Source organism: Pyxicephalus adspersus, chromosome 9 (assembly GCF_032062135.1).
Source record: "Pyxicephalus adspersus chromosome 9, UCB_Pads_2.0, whole genome shotgun sequence".
NCBI classification, from domain to species: Eukaryota; Metazoa; Chordata; class Amphibia; order Anura; family Pyxicephalidae; genus Pyxicephalus; species Pyxicephalus adspersus.
Window position 1 is genome coordinate 39,357,228 of NC_092866.1, and position 20,232 is coordinate 39,377,459.

Consider the following 20,232-nt stretch of genomic DNA (forward strand, 5'->3'; position numbering starts at 1 on the left):
TCTTTGTGTTTCCTCCTTCCTCTGTCATCGGTCTTTGAGCAGCAAACCACACACATCCTTGTAGGTGCTGCCTTTTTCTGGGTTGGTGGGATGTATTCAGTGAAGTGACGAATGGTCAGGCGTTTTGGGTTGACGATGGAAGCATGACGTCCAGGTCTATTCATTCATTCCATTCCATTCTTTCCCACGTTTTGTGTGTACCAGAACTGTGGAGGCATCATGGACAGTACTCATCAGGCACACATCTTTCTTGTCACGCCATCTCAGGGCCATCATTTTGCCTTTCTGCCAGACAACAATTTCTCCTGTCTTCAGCTTACCGTTTGCAAACAGTGCTGGCAGGTTGCGCCGGTTAGCCCTAACAGTTCCCTAGGCATCTGTTCTGTGTTGCAGAAGGAACTCATAAAGCTCAGGAGATGTGTAGAAGTTGTCAGTTGTTACACAATAGCCCTGATCTAGCAATGGCTTAATGTGGGATAGCACTGAAGATGTTACCAATCCATAATGGCGGTATCTGGGGTTGAACTGTGTCCCTTTTCCATTGTACAGTAGCGTATTCCAAATATAGCCAGATGAGGTGCCCTCTTTGACGCAGTGTACTGCACCCAGCTGAACCTCCCCTTGTAAGCCATTAGACTTTCGTCAATGCTGACATCTCTTTCTGGCACATAGGTTTGCTGGAAATTTTGTGGAATCATCTGAGACACTTCCCAAATTTTCTTCAGTTTTGGTGCAGGATGGGTAGTCTCATCAAATTCTTCATTGTTTGCAAAGTGCAGGTACTTCATGATGAGGGAAAAGCAGTATTCTGTCATGACTGTGCCAAAGAATGGAGTGCAATCATTTTATTCTTGGACCAGTACCACTGTATGGTAGTGCCCACAACTCCCTGCAGGATCACCAAGCCCAAAAACAGCCAAATGTCATCCTTGGTCACAGGTTCCCACTTTCTGCTTCTTGCAAACCTCTGGTGTGGAGCACCTTGTTGTTGTCCCGCGTACCTGCATAAAACAAAATAAAAAAGGTATTTTAGGATATGTTCTTTTATAGTGTGAAGGTTGCAAGTAATTTGTTAGCAAACACAGAGCAGCATATATGTTTGCATAAAAAAAAAAATTAACAAAAAATTTCAAAAAGTTAGCACAGAGCAGCACACATGTTGGCAATAAAAAAAAAAATTAAACCGTTAGCAAACACAAAGCAGCATACATGTTTGCATTAAAAAATTAGCAAAAAATTTCAAAAAGTTAGCAAACACAAGAGTGCCTTACCTGTTTGTCTCCACAACAATTTTTTCGATAACTTCATTGGCCAAAAACAACTTCAAGTATGCCAGGGGTTTGTCGCATTAAGCCTTAATTTTCATCTCAGGTGCGCTGGTGAATGGAAATCTTGGCGGTGCTGCCTGGTCTGCATCAAGATCAATGGAGCACCATGTGCGCACAAGCACTGACCTCAGGTACAGAATCATCGCTCAGTTCACTTTAGCTGTCTGATGACAAATTTCCTGGTGAATCACTATTGCTTGATTCCACAAAGGACTCCAAATCGCTATCGCTGCTTTCAAATTCCTACAAAACAGTGCTTGCGCTGGGGAGATGACTTTTGGATGCTAGGTGGTCTCCAGCAATCAGTCAGGAACAATTAAGGTCAAAGACAAACTGATGAAATGATACATTCAGCAACTGATTTATAAGCCAGATATAAGCCATAAGGTCAGATCAAGTTTAGGGTCAATAGCGGGCAAAATGTAAATCAGGGCACTGGATAATGATGAATGGTGCACTAAAATATGTATTTATACTTTTGATATATATGTTTTTTGTATTTTGTACTGAAAAAAAAATCTTTTAAAGCAGATTACATAGCAATCTGCTTTTAAATGTCCCGCCCCCACAATCCATCACTCCACCGCATCACCCAGAAGACGTCACATCTTGCCGGGTGATGCGATGGGGATGTCCCCGCCGTGCTCACTCCCCTAGATCCACCAGCGAAGCTGCTCGCATCACCTGGAGGCTGCGAGCCTCACATTCTCCGGCTGATGCAGGCAGCTACAGTAAATTCCGGGGGTGATGCCAGCCGGAAATCGCCGCTGGCATCACCCTCGGAATTTACTATTGGTGATCACATCTGCAGTTAGATGTGATGCACCATGCAGAAATCCTGCATGGTGCATCGCATCGCACTGATAATATGCACAGCGGCGTCGCCGGGACCCAGGTGGCATTTAAAAACAGATTACTCGGTAATCTGCTTTTAAATTTCCCGTCCAGCCATGCCCCCCCGACGGACAGGCACTTCGGCATCACAGCGGGATCGTCCAATCGCCGCTGGAGTGTGGGGCAGAGGTAAGAGGGGCTCCCAAAATTACCCCGAGTGTGACTCGGGGTTACTGCTTTTTCCAAGTTTTTTCCACCCCGAGTCACACTTAGGATTACCGCTGGGGGGGTTGGTGCTATGGGGGGGTTGGTACAGCGTTGTGTAGGTTTGTGCTATGTAAATACTGTTTATTAATAAAAAGTCTCACTTCTAACTTAGCCAGCTTTGGTTGCCAGGAAAGCCAGGCTTCCCTTGTGTGTGTTGGTGATGGATGAACTCTTACACAGGTATGTCATCCAAGCACAGCCAATCAAGATCGTTGCTGGACATAAAAAGTAAGATGGTGGCCCCCGGCAAGAGCGCGGATAGGTAAGTGCCCCAGAGTTTAGTTCCCCTATAACATGCATAGGTTAATGCACCCCAACAGTGTGATCCCAGTCTTACAAACTGAGAAATTAGATACAGTTTTTTTCATTTAATCCTTAAAGGTAAAAAATTTGAGATTCTTAGCACATCTTCCTAATGGATGCTCAACAAGGCTGGCACCAGATTCTTGGCCAGGCCTTGTAAATAAAAACAGGAAATTATTATGCATTTACCTTTCATGTAATTCATGTACTATAAAAAAACAAGATAGCACATACATCAAAGAACATGTGTGTAATAGAAACAAATAGTCATTGTATCCTGTGCATTACTTCCTGTCCCCACAGAACCTCCAATGGAAACTTATATTGGCCTACAGTAACTCCAGCCCAGTTTTATTTTTTTAGCTCCAGATAATGTAAGGATTTGTTAAAACCTCACAAATGTTTTTGTTGTCTGCATCTTTTGCATCCGTTGATTAGATTTACTGTAACTACCTGTTGACAGAACAGAAAAATCTCCAAAGGATCAGTTGAAGCAACTAAAGCCTACAGAAATGTAATTCTCCACAATATCTAGACTAACGTATATACTATACCACAGGGTAAAACCAGCAGATTTGTTTGCAGGGAAACTTTAGCTTTCCTTGCTGGTTATTTAAAATTTTTTGTCCTGAGCCAGGTTTTACTGGGAATCTGCAAGAGTAGAGGGGGACAGATTCCCATTTCCGGGTCCCATGTTTTCCTGCGGCTCAGAAACCCTCTATAGCACACCTGGTGCTAAGCAGTGGAGGCGTGGTGACGTGGTGACTGTGTGAAACAGTTTTCCCTGAGATTTTTGCCTGTGTAGAGAGAGGCACTGGTTTATGTTAGTCAGAAGGATATATGTTTGATTTGAAACCCTTTTATACCACCCCTGCGAGGGAATATTGTTTTTTTTAGCAATTTTTTTTGCGCTTAATAAATACTGTCAGGAGCCCTGGGGAGACACTGTCACATGGAGTTGCCTCATTGCCAGCCTACTGTTTGTTCATAATACAAAACTTCCGACATCACCTCATCTATTAGGAACCAAATACTTTACTCCTGTTTTAAAAAATAAAAATGGGGTTTGTAGCACCAAACAATTTATTTGCATATATGCAAAAATTACATGGATGCTATCATTGGCCCTTTTTCAAGCCTCCATGGATCTAACTCCTGTGTTTTTTTTAAATCTATTTTATATTGAAGGATGATGAAAATACAATGGAAAGAGTTTAGGCAATAAAACATTATTAGGGGAAACAAGTAAAGATTACAGAACAGATGTGGTCAATAAAACACTGTTTAAAAAAAAAGGTTACAGTACAGTTACAAAACAATTCAAGGATGGTGAAAGCCAGAAACAACAATAGTGTCCAGCTGCACCAGAGGATTAGGTAAGAGTCTAGAAATACCATTAGATTAATTCAAAATACCAATTTTCTGCTTTATGCATGCTGGTTGTTTTTAAATTAATGAAGGATTCTCAAACATCAAAAAACCTATTGGGGGTGGCCTCTCTTACTCCCGTTTTAATATATTCATAAAAGTAATATGGGGGTTGTTTTGCAGGTCACCTTTGGAAAGTGAGAGTTGCCCAGCTGTGTTTGGCCTCAGCACCTCTAAGGCACAGACCTGGAACAAGCATGTAAAAATCAAAAATCAGAATTCCATTTATTACCTATTTCAGTTCAGTGACTCAGAAAGCTGAGAAATTCTGCACAAAGTGCAGAAATCCATTACCCTACAACCTGTACATAAGAAAAGTCAATGCCACTACCTTATCTGGGTGTCATACATTAATAAAATAATTGTGTCTCCTGCTCCAATGCTCCATTTACACTTTTTAATAAATCAGTCTGAAGTGGTATCCATTCTCTAGAAAGAAGATAAACCATCCACTTTCCACTTTATCTTCTTCTTTTGACTAGGCCACTGAGTGGTGGACATTGTACCTAACATAATGAAAGCGGAACACTTCTTGGAAAAAACCATGCCAAACAAAGTGTGTGTGTGTGTGTGTGTGGGGGGGGATGCAGAGATATAAATCAGTAAATAAAATTATTATACAAATTACTTCTACAGATTATTGTCTGAAACTTGGTCTACAGACTTGTATGCAATTTACTAATTGAAGCCCTAGTTAAATGACACTCAGTTTGCGAAGACACTCCAAATAATTAACAATTATCACCTTTTCTTATTCACTTGTTGCATCTCAGTGCAGCTGCTTCCTGCAAACGTGCTACATCGATGGCTGAATGGTATTTTGCAGATTTTGATGGTGATTAAAATGGACCTTGCCTGCTTGATATGTGTTGACAAAGCTACTTGTAGTTCCCCATCAAAAACCCTCAAGCCAGGACAACAATGCTGGGCCATAATTGGGGGGTAGAGACAGAAGTTAACATGTTATAAGGGAAAGTGAATAAGCAAAGGTCTATTTTAATGAAAACTGCAGATCACATTACTCTAATTCACAGCTGCACCAGTGTTGTTTTTACACCTCTTTTCCCTTTGGCTATACGCAAAATACAAGGCATGAAATATTTGTTCAATAATAAATTAGCACAGCAGCTTTACTATTAAGAAGAAATAATCTGTTTAAAGACATAATTCACACACCCTGGAGGTAACTTTTGTCTATACATCCTATTGATTCAGAAAACACAAGTTAGTGTTCCACTTTAAAATAAACATACAAGAAATATGCTGCCTCTTTAGATTAGTATTTTACAGAAATTAAAAAAAAACAGCTTATTAAGTTTATTTACGATTTTTTGAGGTTGACAGTTGCATACCTTTTTTCAAAAATTACAAAAACAACTAATGAAAAAAAAGTTAAAAACGAAAGGAAAAATGTTGGATACATTTTGGGATATGGGCGAGTTTTTGATTCTCATTAGAGTTATATGAAGTCGAAGACACATTTGGTCTCTAAGCATACAAATCAGTGCCAAGATCTTAAATTTTGTATTGCTCTGTGCAGTTATAAGGGATTAAAGCTTTGGCAATGTCAAACTTACCTGTGCAAATTAGTTTAGGATGGAACCACCATCTTGTAATTAATTGGGCTGGTGGGTTGGTAACTCTACTTTGGTCTCAGCTAGTAATCGATTGTTGAGGTTAGTGTTGCAACCACTGTACAACTTTTGAGGTCTATTTCCTAACTGCGGTATATTCCATACATTTCTTTCTGTCTCTAAATCACCTCAATAACTTCTCAATATTTTGTACTCTTTTTGAATCTCAAAGGGTCCTCTCCTCCTGTATCACTGTCTGTATTAGTCTGTCATTTGCAATCCCTATTTAATGTACAATGCTGTGTAATATGTTGGCACTATATAAATCCTGTTTATTAATAATAATAATAACATGAAACCAAGATTTACATTTTTTTCATAACTGCACACTTCAAGATATAAAAGTTATGAGGTTATCAGTTTTCTAAAAAGTACTATCATCCGATGACATACTGCATGGTTCTACCTCCATCCTGGCAATGGCAGTATACTAAAGCAAACATTGGATAATCATCTCTAGCTATAATCCTAATCTTATTAAAAAGAAATAATATTTGATTGGCTGCCAGTGACAAGGTAAAGTTAAGTCTTACCTGGTTGCTGACCATGACAAATCTATTTCTAGTTTTTTTCATTATAAAAACCACCACAGCAGTGTTTTACTCATCTTAGTCTACAAACACATGGCTCTCACTAAGACCATCCGTGTCACCTTGTCGCTGCTAGTCCTTGGGACTTTTTACAATTGATAGCAAAAAGAAGTGTCTATGTCACCAAAGAGGTGAACAAGGCATCGCATCAGGTGGGTACTTTAGACTTTTAGTGTAGTCGTCTACTGATTATCAATGCAGGGAATTAAGTGTGTGTGTGGGGGTTAGGGGTTGACCAGAGATGAGCTTTAATTTTGAGTCAGAAAGGCTGATCACCCCTTAGTTGTATCCATCACTGAGGCTATTTTAAGTGTAGTTAGGGCACATACAATGTATCTGTCTGCCTGTCCTAAAGACATAACAAGACAAGAAAGGTATCTCCTAAGGCATCAAAATTTGATCCAATAGAGTTATCCCAAGCAAAGCTGTCCCCACTGCAGGATTTGGGAATATTGTTCTAATGAGAAGAAACCAGTAGGCTAGGGTATTCGTTCACATCAGTGAACTAAAAGGATAATAAATTCTGAAGGCTGGGAGGCTTAGGCTACGTACACACTTGCAATGCTTCTCGTCCGATAATCAGCTCAGGGACAATATCGGATGAGAACCTGGCATGTGTACAGCGCCCATCGTCCGAACAACCGTCCTGGCGGATCCACGGACGATTGTAATAGAAGTGTGGGGGGGTGCTGCTCCGTCGTTCTCCCCTTCCCCTCTCTATAGAGCAGAACAGTATGTACAGCACTCATTCATACATCGTGCCGTCCTTAGTTGTTGGAAAGATCCTTTCGAAAGACAATAAGAGCAGATATGAGTTTTGCAATGGGGTTATGTACTAAAGGTGTGGTAGATTGTGCTGGATTTGTTTTAATATACCAAATTTAATGAATGTGCATGGGATGTGCTAAGCATTCTTGGGTGAAATGCAAGGTGTACTTGTCTTTACAACCTCACACAACCACTGCCCACAAAGACCCCCTTATACAAAGCTGGTTTGAATGGCACGACTACATGCTAAAGAAATAACGCAAACCAACAGGGAATTATGTACCTAAATAAAGTAAGGGATATATTCTGTACTTTGCTAATACACAATAACAACCACTTGATTTCATTCATAAATAAAATAACTGTTGAGGATGGCACATCAGTGTTTTCCTTTATTTGCATGAGGTGTTAATATTGTATCTAATAGATGTTGGCATGTAGATAATAAAAGATTTACTGCTATAACTACAACAACTCATGTCCTGCCTTGCCCAAAGCAGACTGTGCTCACTTTAGACTCGGCTTTCTTAACCCTGCTTACTTACAACCCATGTGAGTTCCATAGCCAAATATCTGAACAATTTCTGTGATGTACAAAATACCAGTCAAACATTTTAGCACTTTAGGCTCATATATTTTTGCTTATTCATTACTGTCTGGTATATGGATTTTGATCGTCTCCCTCGGTTGACTGCATTTAATATCTGTTGTCTTTATAGGGAACATAGCTACAGTTCTGTGCCAATTTATTCTCTTGTTAAAAATGATTATAAAAAGGATTTAGTTCTGAGATTTAGGTTTAGCTCTTCCAACAAAGGATGAAAGGAAGGGAAAAAAGTACATAGCTTTCATAACTTACCTATCAGTGAAAATAACACCTGTATTTGTATGAAGGCCACAAGCAGCAAGTCTTGGGGGCTAGACCACCACAGGTAGCACAAACTGGCCTACCCTCAAACCCAGCCACTTGGGTAGGTATAAGCAGTGTAACTCACCTACTCCTATATTATTGTGTGTGTTAAAAACTGCATTCATAACGATTTGCCAGTACACAAAAAAACCTAGGTAGAATCTGAAAGTCAGTAAATGAAAACTGTAGCAAGGCTGTTTTGCATTTTTTGTTCTGGTTTGAAAACATTTAGGGGACAGGGGCAATATTTTTCATGTCTACAGAATTCATAGTGCATCAAACCCCCTGAAAAGTGCCTGAATACAACCACTACATATGGTTTTAAGGCTTTATAAAATGCATCAGTGTAAATAAGGCCAAAGCCAAACTAACCACTCTAGATTAGTACTGAAATATTTGCAGCCAGAGCAGGAAACAGTATTAATATACTGCATTCTGTAAGTGTTAAAGGTTAATATGTAATAAATATAATATATGGAAAACTAATATTGAGTTTCTTTTGTGAAATTGCTTGTTTCTCAGTACTGAACAAATGTGGTAGAATAAATGTAAAGGTGTTGCTTAATAAAAACTGAAGAAAATGAGCACAAAATAACCTTTTGTAACAATGACAAACATATTATTAAGATTACTGAAAATGTAAAACAAAAATTCTGTTTTGTTTTATTAACTTATAATCAATTGTGTCCTTAGTTCTTAAATGTGTAGAATTTAGACCCATAACACACAGATCATTTATGGTTGTATGATTCTGATCCCAGCAGCCATACAGAAGGCAGTGTTCTACCCAGAATTTTTTTTTCAGCTGGGTGGTAGGAAGCTGTAGACGGGTGGTCAAAAAGGGTGTGTGGCAAAACACAGCAAATTTAGTGCTCCCAGTTGTTTATGCCATGGGTATCCAGTAACCTATTGTTTCAGTGTTCTACCTTCTCCCTATACTTCCAACTTTGTAATGCCTGCCCCATTAGTATATCCAATTTTTCCATACTATGTATTTTGCCACAACTGTCCTATGCCGTGTATTGTGACCCAACTTACTAGTGTTCTAAGTTTTAAGAGTGTAATCCTTTGTAGTAGTGTAATAGTATAATGAATGTGGTATACCAAGTTAGGCTTAGTTCATATTAGCAGCAAAAAAACATTTAGCGCTTCTGAGTGACTTCTGGCAACAAGCGGCAAGTGCTGGGCTTTTTCAGAGCTAGCAGTTTTTTAAGCAGCAGTGGTTCCTGGCATGAGGAATAGACAAATGTAACCTTACTGCCAGTGCGAATTCAGCCATCTTCAGATGTGCCCCTAAGGCTATAGTTAGTTAAAGTGAACTTTTTTTTTCCACTTGATCCTTTTTACAACATTAACCCAGCAGCTTCCACCTTTTCTCAGATGCTCACTTGTATTACTAGTGCTGCCTTGCACTGCGCATGCATGAGATTGAACACTTTTTGTTTTTTTTTTACATTATAAGAAAGCCTCTGAAGGTGCATGCACAGAAGGAGCAGTGCAGTGCCTCTTGGAATATGTGACACAAATATCCCAGGAGACTGCGGATTTCCCCTTTGGTCTTTACCGAAATGGAAGTAAAGACTGAAGGGGAGAGGTTTCTCCCCAAAAAAGTGTAAAAACAAAAAATAAAACAAATTTTTCCATTTTATTAAAAGAGAACATCACTCTTTTTAATATATTGGTAAAAATGCGGTGATAATTTAATAGCATCATGCATGCAATATCAGATGGGGACAAGAAAGCCAGTGACCCCCTCACTGTCTACATTCCTAAAAAAAAAAAAAAAAAAAACTGTCCTTTAAAATGCACTTACTTGTTACACATGACTATAACCTCAACCCCATTAAATGTTCATGGGCAGAGTTTAAGTTCTTGTGATGCCAAAGTGATGATATTTTAAGGGATGGTAACCACAGATGTTCCCCACTTGTACCTATATTTTTGGTTTCGTACACCTCCCCATTCCAGGGAAATTGAAGTTCAAAATGTTAGTTAAGTGGACAGGGCAGGGAAGCCCATTTTGATAGGCTGAGTTTTTTTATACTCTAATGATGCTGTAGTAATAAGTAGGGATGAAAATGAAATGAAAATTTCCTCGAACTTCCGATGGGTCTGCAAAATCATTACAATCCCTGGCACTAGAGGTTAATTGCAATCATTCTTTCAGCCCTGGGAATCCTCCTGTTTGCGATCCCCGGTACTGGAGGTTAAATGGGGACAAGTCTCCCCATTCAAAACCTCTAGTGCTCTCTGATTGGTTGAGGAAAGCTTTCCTCAATGCTCTTTACTATGTTAGTGGCCCTGGGGTCCTATTTGCACTTTCCTTTGACATAGCAACCACATTTGTGACCCCATATCTTGAAATTCTTTAGAGCTAGGGGGCTGAAATTGTAGTAACTAGTATCTATGAGGGTCCCCTGTGCAGCCTTATAATTACAAGTCATTGTGACATACATATTAAGAGATATGGAGGTTTCTACAGAGCTGTGAGGATGCAGAACGACATGCAGACTTTACACACAGCTCTGGCAGTGGATACATGGCAGCTTTTACACACAGCTTTTTTTTTTTCTTTGAAATAAAAATTCCAGCTCGTGTTATCAGATGGGGGCGGGGCTGCCTGTGTCTCATTCACATTAAGGCTGAACTGTGTGCTCACCTCCCATCGCAGCAGCAATACTCTGAATGGATGACAGCTGAGCACAGAGCAGCCTCACTGAGATCCGTGCAGAGCATTAGAGTTGTCGAGGAGAGGTGGGCGGGGTAGGCACAGCAGCCGAGCGGAGCAACCGGCTAAAACCCTCTGGAGAGAACTATGCAGAAGGTAATAAGAAACATAACTTTATTTGAAGAAGGAATTTCCAGTACATTATGCAAAGCTGGAGTTGGTCTAGGTCACAATTGAAACCGCCCTGACAGCAGTCCGAGACGATCAATGTTTCGATGTAATACACTATGTACAATACCCATGTACTTAGCTGGGTCACCTTCTCGAGTGAAGTCTCTGTTGAATACTGCACGTCCTGCCTGAAATACAAATCTCTGGGGAAAAGGCCCATTTTCACGTACAAAGTCCCAAACACTGAGCAGTAGTAAACGGACCTCATACGGTGCAAGAAGGGAAAACATCTCGTGCATGTTTGTTAGAGCTGGGGGAAGAAGCTGTCCTTCTCCCATGCAAGATACCAGCTCACAAGAAGCCATTAGGTGCCATGGGGAGTTGACAGAAGATGACTCTCGTGATGCTTCCCAATGTGCCAAAAGTGTAGCAAGAAGACCTCTAAGCAAAACTGAGCAATAACAAAGAGCAGGACGACCTTGGGCCACAAGATGGAGAAGTTGGAAAAGCAAAGGATTTTTACGGAAGCATCTGTATATAACCAAGTCTCTTTGTACTGTGGTACGTGAATGCTCTTCTGGTGGCCAAGCCAACTCACTGTTTGTCACATCAGGGCAAGTGCATTCAGTGATTGTAACTGCCAACGTCTTGGCTGCCTCAGGATCCATAGTGGCTAGCTGTCCATCTTCTTCCCCTTTGTTGGCACAGCAGCAGCATAATAGAGAGATAAGACTCAGTGTATTTTCAGCACTCTCCTCTCTCCCACTTTGCCGACTTTTCTCTTCTGGCTTTAACCCTGCTCCAATTACTCCTGCATGAAACACAGACCACACACTTCCTGAAAAATCTAATGTTGAGCCAAGGTGGCTGTTACTCTTTAAAAGAGAACCAGCTGCTTCCTCTGATTTTTGGGAGTCAGGAATAGTGCTTTGTCCTCCAAAAAGTCCTGCATTTCCTTGATGCAGTGCTCCTTCCACAAGCTGATGGAGTACTGCTTTTCTGCCAGCATGAGAGACTTTACTGAGACGCAAAAGTAGTCGGGAAGCATTGCTTACTCCAGAGCTGCTGCGTATGTGCATGGAATGGAAGAAAAGGTATGATGATGAGCGAATGAGACAGTGGAGTTGAGCAGGGGGTAGAGATGAAGGGAAAGGACAACAACACAGTAGTAAACAAGATGCCTCACACAATCCAGGGTTGCTGTGTAGAAGTAGCTGGCCAAAGTCAGATATGTGCTCAGAAAGAGCTGTTCCTATCTCTCTACCCATTCCCCCTTCTTCATTCTGGACAATAAGTGCCAAGTTTTGCAACAGCTGAAAAGCTCTCTTATCTGTCAAAGAACCTGCATGTATCTGGGATACACATCGTGTTACTGCTGCTTTAGCTAGACCTTGCATAGAGGATGAAAGTACTGCATGAAGCTGAACTGCAAGACTCAGCTCCTCAGGACTTTGAGCCAGGGTAAGCAACAGGCAAAGGGCTTCTGGGGGACATGGTGGGTTACTATAGATGCAGAGCAATCCCAGAAGCTGATGAAGCCATAAGTGACGCTTTCTCTCTAAACGCAGCATTTCAGTACACAGTTCGGGAAGATGGCCTCTCATAGCATCTAAAAATGGAACTGCTCTTGGCTGGGCTTCAGATGCTGCCCTCCCTCCTGTCCGTCCATAAACTTGCTTTTGTAGGCTAAGAAGAAGCAATCTCACAATGCGATCACAAGCATCTCTAACAGAATCATGCACTGCTAATCCTGGAGTAGTTATAACAGAAGCAGGCATTGCTGTATCCAAAAGGAAACGCAGGAGACGTGGAGCACCAGCAGATGTTTGGCATGCCAGGTGGACACTTAGATTAAGCATATTGTCCAGTTCTTCACGGGGAAGGGTTGAGCAGTGCTGCTGTAGCTGGGCTAATGTGGAGGGTTTTAAAGAATCTACTAAATCTTGACATACTGTTCCCAACAAGGATGGTGAAAGTGCTGCCAATTGTAAGAGGTATGGCAGAGTTGCTCTCTGTTGCTTGCTTCCAGGCCTCAAACTTTCGTGAAACATCCTCAGGATCTCCTGACGAATGCTGTTACCATGGCGTGAGTTTAAATGTCTTAAGATACCCACCACAGAGCCCAACTTTGGCACACGCTTTTCAGGGGTCTCAGCAGGAGTACTGTGTGCACAAAAATCCTTAAGTCCACAGGTTAGCACACGGCTGATTATGGTACTTGGAAAGGAGTTTCCAATGTGGGCTACCACCCAGTCAAAGTGTGGAGAGTGTTGAACTGAAGTATCAAGCAAAGCATCCACACAAGCATCTGGGCAGCTATCTATCATCGTGGACAGACAGAGTGTGTATATGTCCATAAGAACTCGTGTGGCTCCACATGACATCCACAGCTGTAACAATTCATTGAGACTTGCAGAGTGTGGCATCCCTTGTCTATTGGCGTGTTTACTACTTATTTGTCCCATAAGTTCAATAGACCAAGCAGAGATCAGAGGTGCCCAAGCTCTAGGATTAAGCTTAATAAACTCTTCCAGCACCTTTTGCACTTCATGTGTCACTTCATCCAAACTTGGAGTGGACAGAGGAGGAGGACCACGACGTTGAGAAGAGGATGATTGTGGAAGGGATTCTTGAGAGTCTCGTTCACTTAGAATCGAAGAAACACTGTCATGAAAAACAGATCGCAAGTGTTCCAGTACGGCATGTCGTGCAGAAGGCAAGCAACGCAGTAGTAGTAGAGCACAACGGGCATGGTCACGAGCACTTAACTTCTGCCCATGCTGGGGATCAGAACCACTTAGAAATGACTTGATCTGAAGGGAGAGATCCTGGGGACTGTAAAGGAGAAATTGGTTATCGACCAATTGTTATTACAATACTTGTATGGTCACAAAAAATGTTACATTCACTTTATAAATAGGGTATACATTAATATTTTACAGGGCAATATTTTCCTAAACAGAAAGCAAATAAAAAACAACTTTCGTTGTAAAAGCCCTTTGTGGATTTAAAGGTACACGCCAACCCGTTTAAAAATTAGTGTATACATGATTAAAAACAGCCAGTCAAATTAACATCCTTTGCTTCTGAAGTTATTTTGTCACTCATACTGATACTTTTAGTTTTTTATTTTTAGATGGGTATATGCAGATTTTTGCCATTGAGGTTAATGAAAAGCTTGTACCAAAGCAGGTTTGTAAAGTGATGGTCCTTTTATATATGGTTTGGCAAAACATAGAGTACTTCAGGTCATCAGCTGCCAAACAGAAATTGTTACACAATCAATTTCATAATATAAAGCAAATAAAATTACCTTTCCATTTTAAACTCAATTTAGCCACTTACTTTGTAACCTTGGCAATTGTGTATGTTCCCTATAGCCTATTTATGCAAAATAGCCTGGCAAATATGTTTTGTTCCTGTAACTGTCTCACTGCTTTTCCCAGAAGTCTCTACAGAACTGATAGCCATAGCTACATCTTATGTAGGAGGGAGTTTACAACTGAATGCTTATTTCTCATTATACATATTTGAGTATACCAAGAATGTATTAATAAAATAAGACCCATCATTGATCATTTAGTTCAAAAAGGGACATGCCAAGACAAGAATCAGTTTATCAGAATGGAGAGAAATTTTTGCACTGCATATAATTAAAACTTGGAGAACAAATTTTTTTTACATTTGCATTACATTGATAACATAAAATTAGAAAACTTAGCCTTCAATACCTTCATTTCTCAGCCAATGAATTATTAAGAAGCCATTTACATCATTTTGATATTCCTCATGCTACAGAAGTCCTTAAAGAATGAAGAAATATGCTGTATAACACAATACTGGGCCAAAGTCTGTTCTCTACAAATGGAAAACAGAAGCTGACTGGTGGTTCCTAGTTAGTGCAAATTCTAAAAGAAAACTAGATGTACAGTGAAAGATAACAATATAACTTTACCTGAGCAGGGGAGGGACCCCTTGTGGCTGGGATGAAATCATGATGGGTGTTTCCAGGAAAAGTCATCGAACACAGAGAAACATCACCTGCAGAAATAAACAGGCATGGTCATCATTTGACAACTGCATTTGATAAACACTACATATGGCTATACATTTACAACACACTGTTAATACTTTTTTTGCACATTTACTTTGAGGAAAAAACTGTACACAAACGCACACGTGCACAAATGGTCACTCATGGCACCCACGGTTAAAGGAGAGGTTTGTATGGTTAGGCTGCCCTGCTATTTGTAGAAAGGTTTGTTCACTAGCCAACCCCTTTCTTACAATAGGTAATAAGTGCCGCACAAGGGTTTTTTTTTTTTTTTAAGCTAGATGTATTCAGAATATGTATAAACAGATACACATAAAGGTTCACATAACACAAGAAATTCATGTTAGTCAGCCCCCCCCCCCTCTCGCGTTTCGGGTCATAGGATGCTGGGGGGTTTTATAGTAACCAAACAAGTACATAGTAACCACTTCTATTTGAGAATTGGAGTGATCCTTTAGTAAAAAGGATCAGTTAGAGTGTTTGAAACAGAATCCTTAGGTCTCTTCTTTCTAAACGTGTTTCGCCTTACAAGCTTCCTCAGGGGAGTATGAGATGGATGAACTTGTAGATTAGGCATATATCATATTTAAGTGACATTGGCAGAAACCATGGAGTATAACTAATTTAGGGGGGATAGTCGACTGAAGACGTGCTTTTGCTGAGTTCCGGTCATCTTATGCATCTATATTCTGTGTAATTCCTCCACATTATGCCAATTAAGACACCCCATTCCAACAAAAATTAAAAGCATCCAGCTCCTACCACACGACGTGGAATCTGTGGACCCCCAGGAGGAGCGATTCCAGACTTTTTCCTGGGAGGAACGATTCCAGAGTTTTTTCTGGGATTAAGTCAAGATGGCGTCGCCACCACCTGACACAGTAGACTCACGCTTTCTACATGTGTCCACGATGCTTACGGAGCCTACAACCACCCGAGATTCAATGGTTAACAAAGATCCCTCAGCTGCTCTAAAGGATATCAGAGGATATCTCTCAAAAGTATATCTCTGTTCTCTACCTACCAGGGCAGAGAACCTACCAGGTCTTCATTCAGGCAGGAGCTCACAGACATCAAGAGAAGTCTTGATACTACTCAGAATGCTGTGTTTTCCCTACAAGCAGAACAGGGATCTTTGGCTGCAAGGGTTAAAAGGCTGAAAGAGCAAATGCTCCATAGCAACCGCAAGCTACACTCTACACTGGCATATATTGATAATTTGGAGAACAGATACAGAAGAATTAATATGGGGACCAGAGGATTGCCAAAGGCTACAGCTCTAGCAGACCTCATGGATACAGCTCGTGACATCTTTAACATATTATTGAATCGTCCAGCAGGATCTGAACTCCTACTTGACAGAGCAAATCGGGCACTGGGTCCTAAATCTTCTGATGCATCCCGACCTAGGGATATATTATGCAGAATTCATTATTTCCACATTAAAGAAGAAATTATGTTGGTCACACAAGAAAAAAGCGAGCTTGATTTTGATGGGGCTTAACTGCATTTTTTTTTAACCAGATTTGTCTAGACGTATACTGGCTTTACATAAAGCCCTAAAGCCTCTTTTAGAGGAACTTGCCAAACATATTAATGGATTTCATGTTGTTACCAGAGCGATAGACTTTTAGCCGGTACCTTTGGATATTTTCTTATTTTCTGGATATGGTAACTATTTTTACAATTGGTTATGTTAAACTTACACGGTTATGGTTGGATAATAAGATGTGTTTTAGAATATTACATGAGAGGATTTATAATATATGTGGTTGGGTGCCCTGTACTGAAGGCCGTTTACACATTGTTTGGTGGTCAGAGCCTTCCATCCCCCCACCTAGGGCACTTACATTAAGTAAGCGGAGAGTAGCCCCTCTCTGGTTTTTACTTTATTTTCTTTGGTCACTGTTACTCTTTTTTATTATTCCCTACATCCATTGTTTAGTTCCTAACTTATCCCTGGCACACTTTATGTCTAGGGATACTCCATAGCCTACATTACCCTTTACTGTGTCTAATTTGAAACTTTGCAGCTACAATGTGAGAGGATTTAACATACCTAACAAGAGATCCCAAATATTATAAGGTTTACATAAACAAAAGATGAACATAGTCCTACTACAAGAAACACATTTTCAATCCAATAGTATACCGTCATAAAGAACCAATATTACTTGTTTTGGTACCATAGTACCTATACATACTCTAAATCGCGAGGAGTATTGGTTTTCATAAAAAATACTCTGTATAGATATTAGTACAATTTGACCCACTAGGCAGACGTCTTTTTTTGAAAAAAATTCTCTTTTTGGGAAAACATATACCATAGCAAAGATATATATTTCTAACCATGATCCATCTACATATGGTATGCAAATTCTACATGATTTATTGGGGTTTGTAGAAGGAACCCTACTTATTGGGGAGACTTTATTTTGTGTTTGATCCAGGGATGGACAATGGACTCGTCTTCTTGTGGGGACATTGTTCTAAATGACAACAGGCTAAATTCAAACGAACACTCCACCAATACTCCCTGGTGGATGTATGGAGAGTGACCCATCCTGATGATAGGAATTACACATATTTCTCCCCAGCACGTCAGTCATATCGTAGACTGTATGCCTTCCTGATTTTGCAATATTTACTTATGATTCCTCATACTACATCCTGTTACGATTGGGGAGACAGGGCCACTAGGGGGTGCTATGGCTTGCACAGGAGTGGTGTGAGCAGTAACCAGGTCTACTCCAGAGCCTCTTATGGTGAGGATGTTGCGCTGCTGGTTACATCCAGGTTGCGGTCCTTGGGCACACCAGGGTGGGCAGGATGAAACACAGTACCAAATCACAAAGCTGAAGAAAAGTCAAGGAAGGCCTGGGTCGAGGCAGGCAGCAAGCAAGAAAGGTCAGGTCACAAGCCAGGGGTTAAATACCAGGGATCCAGGAGACAGACACCAGTGACACAGGGGCCACTGCGGACACAGGAGACACTGGAAGCAACAAGAGGAACAGGTGACACAGGGATATCCACAGACAGAGAGGAACACTGGAATAGAACAAGGGAAATGGCTGGGCAACTAAGGGGTTAACACAGGAAAGGACACAGGAAACACTGGAATAAGCGACAGGTGTACAGGAACTAGCTCAGCACGACTAGCGGCCTGGCACTAGTGGAGACTTGTTGCACGAACGCTGAGTGCTGTGTCTGAGCTAGCTATATAGCCAGGGACGGTCAAGAGGCTATTTTCTGATTGGCCGGCCAAATATAAACAAAATAAATGATCCAATTTAAAATGAGTTATTGACTTAAAGAGATGACAAAACCCCTTTACCAATACAATGTAAGCACTTAAATTTGTCTTGCGAAGGGTATTTATGAACCATGCTTCTAGGAGAAAAAAGGAAAAAGCTACTACTATAGTTGAATTATTTACACATTTTTCTAAGTTAGAGGCCCTACATTAAAAATATCTAAAGCTGAATGTTTTGGTGACCCTGTCTCAAAACCACACAGAACTTACCCAAATATTGGATGAACAATCCCTTAAACTTAGGGATAGAACCCATACATTATACTACCAGTATGGAGATAAACCAGGCAAACTCCTTGCTAGGACACTCCATCCTCGTATTGCTATCACCCCCAATCCCATGTAATAAATCACCCTCAGGTCACAAAATACAAATTCCTTTGGATATTGCATCCACTTTCCAATCCTATCATAAAAATTTGTATAATTTAAAAGGTACATTTTCTGAGATGCATCCAGAATTGTACCGCACTAAGGTACAGTAATTTATCAAGGAGAAAGCGTTACTGATGATTTCTCAAAAATCCTAGAAAAAAATTGTATAATCCATTTACAGAGTGCCTGGTTGTGGGGAAAAGCTCAGGCCCAGATTGGCCGACCCCCAGATTTTAAAAAGTGTGTCAGGAGACCTTTGCAATCAGCCAATAACACTATATCTAAGGATATACCATTCCTGATTCATTCCTTAGAGGCTCATAACAATACTCCCCAAGCCAGGTAAAAAAAACACTATATGTAGCTGTTACCTGCCCATCTCTCTGACCAGTTTAGATATTCAAATTTATTCCAAAGTTATTGCTAAGCAACTAAAACATATTATTCCTTCAGTTATCCAACTAGACCAGGTTGGCTTCACTTTAGGCCGTGAAGCATGCCACAATACTTTAAAAACAGCCTGCCTAATCCACTGGGCGCAAAAAACATTGATTCCCACTTCTCTCGGTGGATGCCGAAAAGGAATTTGATCGGATGGATTGGACCTTCTTACAGGAAACACTTTTACAAATTGGGCTAGGACCTTTGATATTTGATAGTGGTACCCTCGTAGACTGACTTGCATCTTGAGGGGCGGGGCATTGGTGCAACCATGCACAGATATGGACGTGGCAGGGGAGGTTGGCCACCCAACGGTACATTAATAATACATAGACTTAGTTTCATTAACTATTCCCCTAGCATGCCTACAAGAGTTTTTTCCCTGTGGAAGATGCAGGGACCCTTTAAAGTTTGCCATTTGAATACATCTCAAGGTAAGAACCCATCTTCAATCTAAATTTTGAACCAGTGATTGGAGAGTATAAAGCATAGCTCCCACTATATATATTCATATATTCCCAGTTTTGTTAGAATACCCAAAAGCCCTTTCCAATAAGATTCTTCTATGTGGATGAAAAAACCTAGTTTACGCCTGGGATAAATTCAAATAATACAACTTGGTAAGACCCTATGTTCGAACAATTATATGCTTCCTAAATCTAATAATCTGCACAAGCATCTAGCTATGACTGTTATCCTTTTAGGAACCAACTCTTCGAAAGCACCTCATATTAAACAGTATACTCCTGTATAATCTATTTCCCCAAAATTCACAAGTTAGTGAAATTTATGTTTTCACGAATATTTTTAACACAGCTTTATCTCTCAAGAATTGTTTTTCTTGACATGAATATGATATACTAAGGGTCCCCAACCTTCAGAAGAAAGACCCTGCTGGGGGAGGGGGGCGCAACGGCCAGAGCCGCGGACCATGTCTCCCGTAGGCATCGCAGGCTCAGAGAAGTGGGTGGGTTGTGTTTCTGGACACAACCGGCCCACTCTCCCATCGCAGGCTCAGATCTTTGATGGGAGAGTGGGCGGGTTCTGGCATGACGTCACTCTGGGGGGGAAGTTTATTCCCCTTGGGAGTGACACACGTCTCCCTGTGCATGCACGGTTGGGAGTCCGTGCATTTAGTGGTCCGTGAG

The 20,232-nt window shown here is 40.7% G+C and overlaps 1 protein-coding gene across 3 annotated transcripts in view; it reads right to left on the reverse strand.

The window, feature by feature from the left end:
* GANAB (glucosidase II alpha subunit) overlaps nucleotides 1–20,232 on the reverse strand; it is a 55,036-nt gene that overhangs the window by 32,890 nt on the left and 1,914 nt on the right. The window contains exons 2-3 of one of the 3 annotated variants that reach the window (XM_072421635.1): nucleotides 14,857–14,942; nucleotides 10,888–13,736 (exon numbers count right to left, since the gene is read on the reverse strand). In XM_072421635.1, coding sequence (XP_072277736.1) covers nucleotides 10,958–13,736; nucleotides 14,857–14,897 — 2,820 coding nt within the window. In that variant the 5' untranslated portion in view covers nucleotides 14,898–14,942 and the 3' untranslated portion in view covers nucleotides 10,888–10,957. Of the gene's footprint in view, nucleotides 1–10,887; nucleotides 13,737–14,856; nucleotides 14,943–20,232 lie in introns of those variants that run through there. The other 2 variants (XM_072421632.1, XM_072421634.1) reach the window with 2 other exon arrangements.